We start from the raw sequence: 12122 nt of genomic DNA on the forward strand, positions 1-12122 counted from the left end.
TTTGGGTCATCCATGAAAAGATATTACTTTTTATGCTAAGAGTATCTCATATTTGGGTCATCCATGAAAAAGTATTACTTTTTATTGTGAATATCGGTAGGGTTGATCCGTCTCACAGATAAAGATTCGCGAAACTGTCTCACAAAATACCTACTCTTTTAAAATATACAGAGAACAACCGTCTTTTGTAATATCATAGTGATTATATTATGTTTGAAAGTTTTTCTAAATGAAGAAATCTTGATTTATTTTTTTAAAAAAAATTGTTGCTCTATAACTTAGTAAATTTTAACAACTCCAAAAGTATTAATTTTCACCCATAAATTAAGATTACATTTTCTTAATCATCAATTTCAAATATATAGTACAATTTCCATATTTCTCTACTTTGATTTTGTAATTACTGATTTATTCATTTAATTTTGAAAATGTAAATTATTAATTCTTATATTTTATTAGTTTAGCGTTGGAAGGATCCACCATTTCCCGATTGAATGTCCAATTGCTTAGACACACTGTATGAAAAATACAATACATTTTTTATCCCATTAAATACAATAATTAATTTGTGAAAATTAAATTAAAATCGTTAAATACATTAACTACTCTAACAATTTTATTATCATATTAAAACACTCATTAAATAAGGATAAAATGAATTTTTTTTAGTAATTTTTTTTCCCAATATTTTTAATTCTGTTTGAAATATATTCTATCTATCTGAAAAAATATATGTTAACTTAATTTGGTTTATAATATTCGAGACTTTTGAGAATTGAATGAAAACAAAAAGTTTGAGGAAATATTTTGACAAATACATCGTATGTTTAGCTTTTATTTTTAGGGAAAAATGATTATTAATGTGGTAGTTTTTTTTTTTTGAATATATTAATGTGGTAGTTAGATAATATAAAATTCTAATCGATGAAATTATTTTAAATTTAAAATGATATATATATTCTGATAATAAAATACAATATCAATGAAATTTTTGGAAAATTATTAAAAATCTATGTAAAATTAATTATTTCGTTGCTATATGTAAAATAAGAAAAATATATTTTTAGGGGAAAAAAGAATAAAAAAATTTCTGAATGCGAATCTGAGCCGTACGCATTCACCCATTCAGTTTTCTTGAACAAATTCCCATAGCTGTATATACTTCCACCTAATACTATTTATGACGTACAATTTCACGTCATCGTTATGTCATTAATGCTTTTATTTAGCAAAAATAAAACTCCCGGTAAGTCAGACCAAGAGACAAATTCAGAGGCAAATAGGAACCGTGACCCTAGCAAGCTATATCATTTTTTTTTAGTAAATTTTTCCAAGCGAAAAAAAAAAATTATATTTTGAGATGTGAGAACCATCACGTACTTTTTGCATCGATTACGGCTATTAAAATACTATTTCATATGAATAATAAGACATTAGATTACATAATGTTTTTTTATTATAAAAAAAACTATAGTTATAAATTATATGTAACCTATAAATATTAATTTATCATTTCTATATTATAAATATTTTATCAGCTTATAATCTGAACCAAATGGTGTTGTGCCTAAAATTTGCAAAATAAATTGAGTTAAACTGCTATAATATTGCAACAAAAGGAGGTGTTAATTTCATTTTAGTCAGCTTCAAGGAACAAAAGGTTGAAACAAATTTTTTTTAAAAAAAGCAAAAATAAAATTATTCCAAAATCTATCCTCTTATGAGTTGTGACTTGTGTGTTTCAAATTAAACTAAAGTAAAAAAAGGCTTTGAGAAATGTTAACAAAAAAATAAATAATAAAATTGTTAATATCAAATATTTATCATTAGACCAGAAACTATAGCTGTTAGCAAAACACGATTATATTTTTTTATACTTATTGCAGCGCAGAGTGTAACTATTTGAGTGCTAATGAGTCGGACTGTTAGACCCATGAGTCTGGAAAAGTACGTTTCTTTCTGCTGGTGATGTCTCATATCCTTTAAAGATCAGTCTTATCATTTTTCTACCACCGATCATGTCCTATACAGATACATTATTACCCATTAATATATAGCGTCACTCTTTTACGACTCACCTAGCCAACTAGATCAATGGTACAACGTCAACAACTTGATGCATGAGAACTCCTCAGGAGGTCATTTATCTCAGTATCACTTTCACTCATGCATGATTAACTCAACATTGCATGATACCAATTGTTAGGATTAAAAGCTTACCACTTGGCTAGAAGTTATAACTGTTAGCCAAGACGTAACTTTATTTCTTTATGATCGTGGTAGCGCAGAGTGCATCTATTCAAGTGCTAATGAGTCGGGCATGAGTCTGGAGATGTGCGTGTCTAAATGGCTCCAACAAATACATTATTAGTCGTTAAGATCTGGCGTCACTATTTTATTGTTCACATAACCAATCAGATCAAGTGGTACAACGTCAACAATTTGACACACGAAATTTCCTAAAAAATCATCTATCTCAATATTACTTTCACTCATACAAAAAAAATCTAGTAAAAAAATAATGCTTGACTAAGGATCCCGTTCAACAAAGAATTCCAAAATAATAACAAAAAGATAGCATTTGAATAAGTATATCATTTTTTAAAGCTTGCAAATTTGATAACCAAAAAACGTTTATTTTATTTTTAGACTACATTTATTTAAATTTTAAAAATAATTTTTAAAAGTATTGGAATTGATTTTACGTCTTGTACGATCTTTTAAAAAAACACGAACATGCTTAATATTTATCACAAAATAAATAAAATTACACCACATCTAAATATAATTCCAGAATAAACCCAAACACAGCATATTCCGTCAAAATGTTCCAGCACACGCTCTTTCCTGCGCGTGGGGAAGAAAGTGAAATAAGGTCAATCATTGGATACTCAATCGACGCCTAATCAAATATGCGACCCGTTTGGCTTCAAAAAAAGAAAAGCAATATTTCAAAAGTGTCTTTTCACTGTCGGTACCTCCGGCTACAGGTAGCGGCGCGTGACCTCGAGACGCTGCCTGAATTTCCCAAATCAGCCTACAAAATATCTTCAAGATTCACCCACTCTCTAGCTTTCTCTGTTTAACCACCCTACCAATTTTACATCTTTAACGCATTTCTTAATCTCCCCCATTAATCCTATGAATATTTGACTGCTCCAAGGTTTATAAAATTTTAAATTAAATTCTTTTCAAATAAATCTTGTTATTCATATATGGTGTATTAAAATTATGGTTATCTTCACTTATCAGTCCAATACATATAGGTCTATTTGTGTTCTCTCCCTTACTTAATGAGTATTTTAATATAATATAAAAATTATTGCTGTTAAATAAATCAATTATTTTAATATAATATAAAAATTATTGGAAATAATTGATTTATTTAACAGTAGTGGTAGATTGGTAAGAAAATAATACTAAATATAAGGATCTGACGATATATTTTTAAGCAAAAACTTATGTGACACGATCTCATGGATCGTATTTTGTCAGACAGATCTCTTATTTGACTCATCCATGAAAAAATATTACTTATGCTAAGAATATAATTTTTTATTGTGAATGTCGATAGAGTTTACCCGTCTCACAGATAAAAATTAGTGAGACCGTCTTATAAGAGACTTACTCATATTTTTAACCGATGAAGAAAAATATATAATATTTATATTTGAGACGGATAAGTGCTAATTTATAGTAAGATGTTGACTACATTGATTCTTGTATCCGAAAATTATTATGTTGTTATTAATTACCATACCAACATCATTTTAAGTACACAAAAGAAAAAGTGGTGCCAACAATTAATAGAGTATCACATAATTTCCATGCTGAATAGATATAAATATTTTTATATTTTTTGGAATAAAAAACTTAGATTTCAAGAATGGTTGGCAACAACTAAGAGTGCACGCCTAGCCTACGCATTGGAGCCGGTAGGGAAGCATGGGAGCAAAAGTGTTTGGTTAGTGGTAACTTTTTCCAACGTAGATAATTGTCATTAAAGAAATTGCGATTCATGTGATTATTGGTTGATCGAAGACGATCCGTTCGAAACTAAATCTTTAAGACATTAGGGATAACTTGGGTTCTAGTTGTTTAACCATGGCATATTTCAGATATGTTAGAGAGCTAGCTAATATTTTTTTTATAAATCTGTCCATGTGACAAATCAAAAGGAGCACAAAGCATCACTAAACAAACAGTTTCATGTCTATAATGGCCGATGAGAGCAACGAGTTTGATGTAATATACAAGTCATCCAAAACAAAGCTTACTTGTAAAGCTCTTAGGAAGAAAAGATAGGACTCCAGCAACACTGGTGATCCAACAGCCTGAAACAAAATCAATAACCTTGAAGTTAACTAATTGATGGTTACAATAACTAATGGCAGTGGAATCTAATAGAAAAATAAATAAAAAGATTTCTCGTCTGATGTCATTTAAAATATAGTGTACAGAGGACACGTATTGCGAGTACATAAATATTAAAAGATTTTATTTGAAAGTTAAGTGACTGCTTGATTTCTATGTTCTCATACTTGCGTGATGCTTCGACAACCATCTAAACAGATGCCTGTTAATTAACACAATCTGTTTTTATATCTGCAAAACTAAATTGGAAATTTAGATTAAAAAATCAGTCTCTCTTTTGGTTTCCCTAGAAGCCAAATCATAGAATTATGAAATTATCTTATTTAAAAAAATTGGGTTTTTTTTTTTTAAAAAAATTATTCCAGAATTCTTATTCTTCATCTGTTCAAAATTAAATTTTGAAGGACTCTGCCATCTAGTATGTAGAAGTGGATTATAATACAACTTTCATCATGTATAGCCTTGTTAAATGGTTAGCAGGAGTTCTCTGAGTAAATGCGTATTCATTCATTGTTTTTCTTTGCAAATTTTGTTGGTTGTTTCTGAAGTCTAACAGGAGCACCAGGTAGCATCATGTAACAGGTAAATTCAAAATGAAATTAAGTCTAATCCCACTTTCTAGGAGTACAGTTGGATCTGTCTCATGCAAGACAGAAGGTATTTCACCAAGAACTAGTTAGCACTTGGCAGAGGTGTGAGAATATATATTTACCTGGATCAACTCGACTTCACATGCACCTCGATGATGTCATTTTCCTCCATTCCGAGGCTATCAGGCGTGGCGCTTGAACTAATTTTATCCCCATCAAATAAAAAGACTAAAGTATTCACATCGAGCTTTAATCTGTCTGCATACATTTTGAAAAGTCGCTCCAATTTATCATCCTACAAAAAGGTCGCGAGATCACTCTTACCAACACTTGGTTTCATGTAAGGCATGATATAGCATAATATACAGCAGATACTAGTTGCAAAATGAATAGGCAAGATTTGCAGGAGGATCGGACCAATAGATAGTTGGTCACGACCAAGTTAGCAGTAGAAAGTAGTGGCCATCACACTAAAATACTTTAGTACTCCTGCATGCAACTTTGTTAAAAAGATTCAAATATTTCACACCTCCAGCAATACATAAACACCTTTCAGCTCTTGTATAATTTGAAGCCACCTGAGAAAAAGGGGAGCAAAGTTTTTCACCTATTTTAAACCGTAATTGTCGAAATTGTGGCGAAAAGAGCAAGATGAAGTATAGCTTATGCCACATTTTATTTTTAATCAAACAAAAGGTAATTAGTAAAGGAATAAGCTTATACTTTGTAGGTCAAAGTTTTTCTGGTTTACTCCTCAACAATTGTACACATCTCCTTGGGTAAAAAATTCTTTCCAGAGCCTCTTCCTTATCATGTTATCCTAGTTTCCTAATGTCACACACCTCCCCGTTACCATCCTTTTAACCCCTACTTTTTCAACCCTAATTTCTCTTCCTCATATTTGCAACTTCATCTAAATCTAATATTAAACACCACATGCAACAATTCACAAACGTGAATTTTGTCCTATGTCTTCAAACACCTCAACTACTTGTTTTTCAACCATCCATGCATCCTTTCACCATCCACAACTTCAAAGTTATGAAATGGCAGTCCAACCATCGAGTTCAAATAATAATTGCTAAAATGACGGTTTTGTTTGTTGAATTGGTATCTTGGAAAAGTAAAACACAAGCCCTGTAGGTTTTCTGGGCATTGCAACCACCTTATTTTCACCTGGGTTTCAAAACAGAGGAATATTGCACAATTTTTTCCCAATGATAAAAAATAGTTTCATTTAAAGCAAAACATCACATACCATGAAAACCCGAAATTGCTTCAGCCCATCTTTGTCCTGGATGGATATAACAAGTTTCGTTCTCTCGGGAGGAGGTTCCAGTGTCTTCTTAGTTGCGTTTTGTGGAGAATATTGTAACGAAGCATGAAGGTTTTTCCTTACAGATTCTTCAACAGCTTGAACGAGTTCCTCAGCTGATTGGGCAAATGATGCCAACTCTTGCTTTTTTAACCTAAGATAGATCAATCATCTATCAATAAAAGGGAGAATTTGATACGTTTGACATTTTGACTGTTTCACGAATAATAATCCAAAACCTTAAACTGAAGAGAATACAAAACTTCACTGTTTGCCCAAAGCATTAAACGCAACAAACATCATTATGAATAATAGAAAGTGATACTGATTCAGGATATACTAGTGAAAGACCATAATTGATTAGGATAATAGCAGAGCCATAAAAACCATTTCAGTGTCTTTAGGTCAATAATGGACCAAAATTTCATTAAGCTCCACAGATCAAAGAAAAAAACCATAGGCCGCACTACGCAATTAGAAACTAAAGATGCAAATAAAAGAGAATTTGTAAATATTTGTATCTTAATTTAGGGATCCACAAGTGTACAGAAACTTCAACTTCACATTTGAAGACCTACATAAAAATGTCAACACTCATAAATTTTTAATCTCCCACATAAAACCAAAACAAAACTCGAGAATGCATCATCAATGATCAAGAAGACCAACTGAGGTGCTGCATTATCAGTTACCTCTCACTAGCATGAAATCTAACTATATATTTTACTTCCACTTTAGACTAAATGTAGTGCCGCCAGAGGTTAAAATTTACCCTGACTCCAAGTTCTACATCCACAAAGACTATAAAAAATTTGTAATTTTATTCATAAAACAAATATTCAAACTAAATTTAAATCTCAAGACTCCAATTTCAAGCTCCCCAAAGCTTCAAATCAAAGCATACATCAAGATCTCAACAGTTGACACAAAGATTATTGCATGTAGCAGAACTCATTGGAGAAGAGATTGAGAAAAATAAGTCCATGTGTTTTATTGATGGTTCCAATACAATATATACACACACAAGCTGGTAACTGCTCCACATAACTACTTAACTTCCCTTATTAATTAACTAGCTAAGACAACTAAATTGTACATGTGTATTAATACTACCCCTCAAGGTGGACAGAAAATACTTTTGACGCCCGTCTTGGACAGTAGAGGAAGTAGTATCGTCGAGGGTAGTGTCTTGGTGAACATGTCAGCCAACTGATTCCGAGACCAGATGGGTAGGCGCTTGAAAAGACCAGCATTGAGTTTGTCGCGAACAATGTGACAATTGATTGCGATATGTTTGGTACGTTCATGGAATGTGCCGTATTGTCATAGAACAAGAGTGCAGGCGATGGAGTGGATATGGAGAGATCCGAGAGATGTTGCTCGAGCCAAACTAATTCACTAGCTGTTGTCACTCAAGCGCGATATTCTGCCTATGCGGATGATCAGAGACTGTAACATGTTTCTTAGCCTTCCAAGAAACAATTATTCACCGAGGAATACGCAGAAGCCTGAAAGCGCTTCGAGAATCAGAGCAAGCAGCCCAATCACCACCAGAGAATGCCTTTAACTGTAAAGATGAAGAGGCCAAGTAGAAAAGTCCCTAAGCCAGAGAAGCTTTCAAATATCGAAGAAGATGGTGAGCAGCCTACAAGTGTGGTGCTCGAGGCTTAGCAATATATTGACTAAGCTTGTGAACAGTGAAGTAGATGTCAGGACGAGAAAGCGTGAGATATATAGGCACCAAATAAGTCAGAGATATTCTGAATGTTCGAGAAGTTCGTCACCATCAAAAGAATTGAGTTGCGCTTGTGGGTCCATAGGAGTAGGGACTGGTTTGCAAGCCAAGAAAACAGTGTCCTCAAGAGGGTCAATGCCAAGGAAATAAAGAAGAGGTCCCAAGCCTGGAGTTTGAAATGACCATGGAGAAATATCTTGATAGATTCAATGACAGTAGGAGATGGGCCAGTCATGATAACATCATCACCGTACGCAAGCAGTGCCACAAATGAAATGCCCGAGCCTTTAGTGAACAAGGAGTAATCACTCTTGGATTGGCTGAAACCAAACTTAAGTAAGGCATTGGAAAACTTGGAAAACCATTGTCTTGAAGCTTGCTTCAATCCACAGATTGATTTTTGTAAGTGACATACCGGCTTCATAATCAAAGAGCTGGACTCCCCCCATTGAGAATTACCAAGTGGTAGATCCATAAAGACTTTCTCATTCAAGTCACCATTAAGAAATGAATTGTTGACGTCAAGTTGGATAAGAGGCTAGCCTTTAGTGGCAACAACAGCAAGTAGAACTTTAATAGTGACCAACTTGGAAACAGGGTAAAACCTGTCTCTGATACCATATTGCTCGTAGCAGAACTCCATTGAAGAAGAAATTGAGAAAAATAATTGTGTGTGTTTGATTGATGGTTCCGATACAATATATGTATGTACAAGCTGGTAACCTCTCCTCATAACTACTTAAGTTCCCTTGTCAATTAACAAGCTAACTAATGACTAGCTAAGTTAACTAAATTGTACACGTGTGTTAATAAATATATCTTACTGCTCATCAGTTTTGGTAACTACTCTGTCATTAGTGTGTAGTGGCTTGTTGAGGGTAAAGTACTAGACTTACCACTTCGAACTCTAGAAATTTGTATAGAACCTTCTCTAAGTACTTGCTTACACAATCGATAATTTGATTTTATCAACCTCGTATGATTCTTAGAAAAAGAATATAATTGGTGCCCCCTAAACCCTTCACTTCAAACTCCTTTAACAGATGTTGCTTTCGTGTATTAATTTTTCTCAAGGCCCGACATTAAAAACCCAAAGAGAATGCATATGTGCATGAACCCACCCAACATTCAGTAGCTGAACGTTTGAGGCAAGCATGAGCTTTAAACACAAAGGTTCTCCACGTGGCAAACTCTATCTAATCAAGTTGTACCTGAGTCCAAGTTTTATCAATCTTCAGAAAACATTGAAATAAATCAACCAGAATGTGATCGAGCTTGGAAATGGTAATAACACGCTGGCCAAAGTTCGACACATGGTACTAGGAGTACAAACACGCGACGACATATGGGCATATATGGCGGAGGCTCCTGATAGAAGAATGGAGGTCGGGACAGGATACAAGGTAGGAAATGTTGAATTTTTTTAAGCAATCTTAGTGGGAGTCGTGCAAAGTTTGGAGGTTGTTAAAATAAGATGGGATGAACAAGTTCCACGTGGAAAAACCAACAGAAAGTAGGGTAAAATTCCAATGGTCAATTTCTCTGTTGTATATTGGAAAGCAAAGAACTGCAGCAGTTAGAATCAAGGGAATGATTATTCAAACAGAGAAAAGGTAAAGAAAATCATTAGCATTTAGCCCAACAACAACCGCAGTGCTCGTAATCCACTTCACTATATTCAGCGATTTCAAGTTTTGATTTCAATCTCCAAATACAGAACAGCCACAGAAATTTATCTACAACCTCTACTAATCAAGTTTATGTAAGAAAGGAGAATAATATTAACAGTACGTAATATAATATGCTTCAAGCTATACCTCAACGCCTTCAAAGTTGAGCCCTCCTCGAGCGTTTTATCGGAATCAATCAAACTCTTTGGCGGTGGCGGTAGCCAGTCTTCTTCATCTTCCTCCTTATCAAGATTTACCACCTTAGAATCTTTCACACTCGCGCCCGCCACTTTCTTCGCTGCCTAAAAGTCCCCATTTTAAAACACAATACAACCAAACAAAAGTATACCAAAAGGGGGGGGGAATCAATCTTTTCTCACAATTGGAGAGTTTTTTACCTCAGCGTCTGAAATCTTCCGCCTTTTCGAGAAAATTACAGGTGACGCATCCTCACTATCATCTAAAATTTCAAAATATCAGAAAGAACCACAGAAATTTTACATAACATATTACAGATATATAAGGGAACTGACCGTCAAGGCAAACGATGTCACGTGGCTGAACGCGAGTATAATCAAAAAGGGGTTCGAATTCTTCGTTCTTATCTTCCTGTGAACAAACATAAAACCGAAATTATCAAACAATAAAAAATCGAAAGGGCAAAAGAGAATGTCAACACCGTTAGAACCCTACAGAAGATTACAACTGAAACTAATCCCACCATTGACGGATTTATATTCTCTTTGAAGCAGAACGGCTGTGGAGTGCGGTTGAATGAGTTGATGTAAAGTAGGGACTTTGCTCCAAAAAATATGCGCATTTTTTCCAAAATTTTCAAATTGATCCGATCAAAGCAATGAAGTAATTGATTGGATTGCAGTAAATCCCAAATTCGAAAGGCCCGTTTCACGAATTCGAAAGTATTTTTTATATATAAAAATATTATTTATTATTGTAAATATAAATAAAATCGACCGATTTCACGAATTCGAAAGACCGTTCTCTTCTTTCTTGATACCTTTCCAATTTTTATTTTTTCAATATCCGTAATGTTCTTATGAAAAAATCAGTCACATTATCTTCAATTGATGTTTATATATGATACTTCAAGACCAAAGATCTTCTGAGCATTATCAAACAATCATTAATAGATGTAACATATTCATATAAAAATATTTTTATTTGTTGTGTATTATGATCAATTAACATATATTCTTTTTGGAGATATCGAATTCATAGCTCAACAGTAAATTTCATATTTTCCAAGTTTTTCATCTTATGTTTATATGTTAATTATTTGACAGTTTTAGTAAAATCTTCAGGATTATCAACTAATGTAAATGAATCACACCGTGTCCGGGTTATCTTAATCCTCATAATGACTTTTGTCATTTTATTGAAAATAATATTGGAGGTAGAATATAATTTCATTCGATATTTCAAATCATTCATGGATTTTTTTTTTGGTATATCACTGTTTAGTCAACACATTTATGACAAACAAAACATTTTCTCATAATCGACTTTGGGTTTTTTGAGAAGTTTTGGGTTAAAGTTAGCCCATATTGTCATATGTCAATATCCAATATCTACAAACTATAGTTTTATATACTCGATATTTTTCATTTTGACAAAAGATATATTGAGATCTAAATAATTATCAAAAACCATATTACTTTGATATCATAATTTTGAGAAAATAAATAATTTGTTTAAATCTCATTTTTTTACATATTTAATTTAATTTATCATTTCTTTTTTAGTTTATCATGTAAAATTACTTCTTCTGAAGTTTTTATACTTTCAGGGTATAAAATTTTTTTAATTTATTGGTCGATCACGCTTCTGAAGTATTTTAGATTTACTTACAAGTAAAATAAAATGTGGTTCTACAGGACATTAATTTATTTCAGGTATTTCAGACACCTACACCTCTTCTGGTGTTTACTATTATTTATGTCATAATCTATTCAGGACGATCAGCCTCCTTAATTTTGACATCTAAGTTATTTTATAATTTCATTTGAAAGGATTATCGATTTTTTATTTAAAACTAATTAAATTTATAGCGCTTCAGACGAGAAAAAACAAATTGTTCGATTAGAACAATTATAAGAGATAAATAATATATATCTATTAACGTGTTATATCAAAGAATGCGTTTGAAAACTAAAATTTGAACTTCGAGTTCACTTTATAGTTCATAGGAATTTATCGAAAAAGATAATATATTTTCATTGAAATACATTTCACTTCCAAGTTCCTTCCCTCAATGTTAGAAAATATTGCTTTACTAAAATAACAATTTATACTGCTTCATAAAAATATCATTATTATAGATTCAAGATACATCACCATAAATTCCAACATTTTCATATCTCTTAGAAACTTAATATAGTGCTTTTTTTTTTTTTTTTTTTTTTTTTTTTTTTTTTATA

At 32.5% G+C, this 12122-nt stretch overlaps 1 protein-coding gene across 3 annotated transcripts; it reads right to left on the bottom strand.

Moving 5' to 3' along the window:
• Positions 1-4076: 4076 nt before the first annotated feature.
• LOC140968206 (uncharacterized) lies at positions 4077-10570 on the bottom strand. 3 transcript variants are annotated; one of them, XM_073429098.1, is made up of 7 exons: positions 10406-10570; positions 10218-10293; positions 10083-10144; positions 9832-9977; positions 6223-6433; positions 5087-5259; positions 4077-4334 (listed from the first exon to the last, which is right to left on the bottom strand). In XM_073429098.1, the coding sequence occupies exons 1-6, from the start codon at positions 10502-10504 to the stop codon at positions 5092-5094; spliced, it is 762 nt and encodes a 253-aa protein (XP_073285199.1). In that variant the 5' UTR covers positions 10505-10570; the 3' UTR covers positions 4077-4334; positions 5087-5091. The 3 variants fall into 3 exon arrangements, with proteins under 3 accessions (XP_073285199.1, XP_073285198.1, XP_073285200.1); XM_073429097.1 differs by having other exon boundaries at positions 9832-9986; XM_073429099.1 differs by lacking the exons at positions 4077-4334; positions 5087-5259 and adding an exon at positions 5314-5542 and having other exon boundaries at positions 9832-9986.
• Positions 10571-12122: the final 1552 nt, after the last annotated feature.

Source organism: Primulina huaijiensis, unplaced genomic scaffold (genome assembly GCF_012295235.1).
Source record: "Primulina huaijiensis isolate GDHJ02 unplaced genomic scaffold, ASM1229523v2 scaffold33135, whole genome shotgun sequence".
NCBI classification, from domain to species: domain Eukaryota; kingdom Viridiplantae; phylum Streptophyta; class Magnoliopsida; order Lamiales; family Gesneriaceae; genus Primulina; species Primulina huaijiensis.

What these genes read in the sequence shown, in the direction of transcription:
- LOC140968206 (XM_073429097.1), bottom strand. Translation starts at nt 10,504, where the DNA reads ATGCGCATATTTTTTGGAGCAAAGTCCCTACTTTACATCAACTCATTC. An exon ending in GGAAGATTTCAGACGCTGAG is followed by an intron (nt 9,987 to 10,082) that starts GTAAAAAACTCT and finishes GGGGACTTTTAG; the next exon opens with GCAGCGAAGAAAGTGGCGGG. An exon ending in TCAACTTTGAAGGCGTTGAG is followed by an intron (nt 6,434 to 9,831) that starts GTATAGCTTGAA and finishes GATCTATCTTAG; the next exon opens with GTTAAAAAAGCAAGAGTTGG.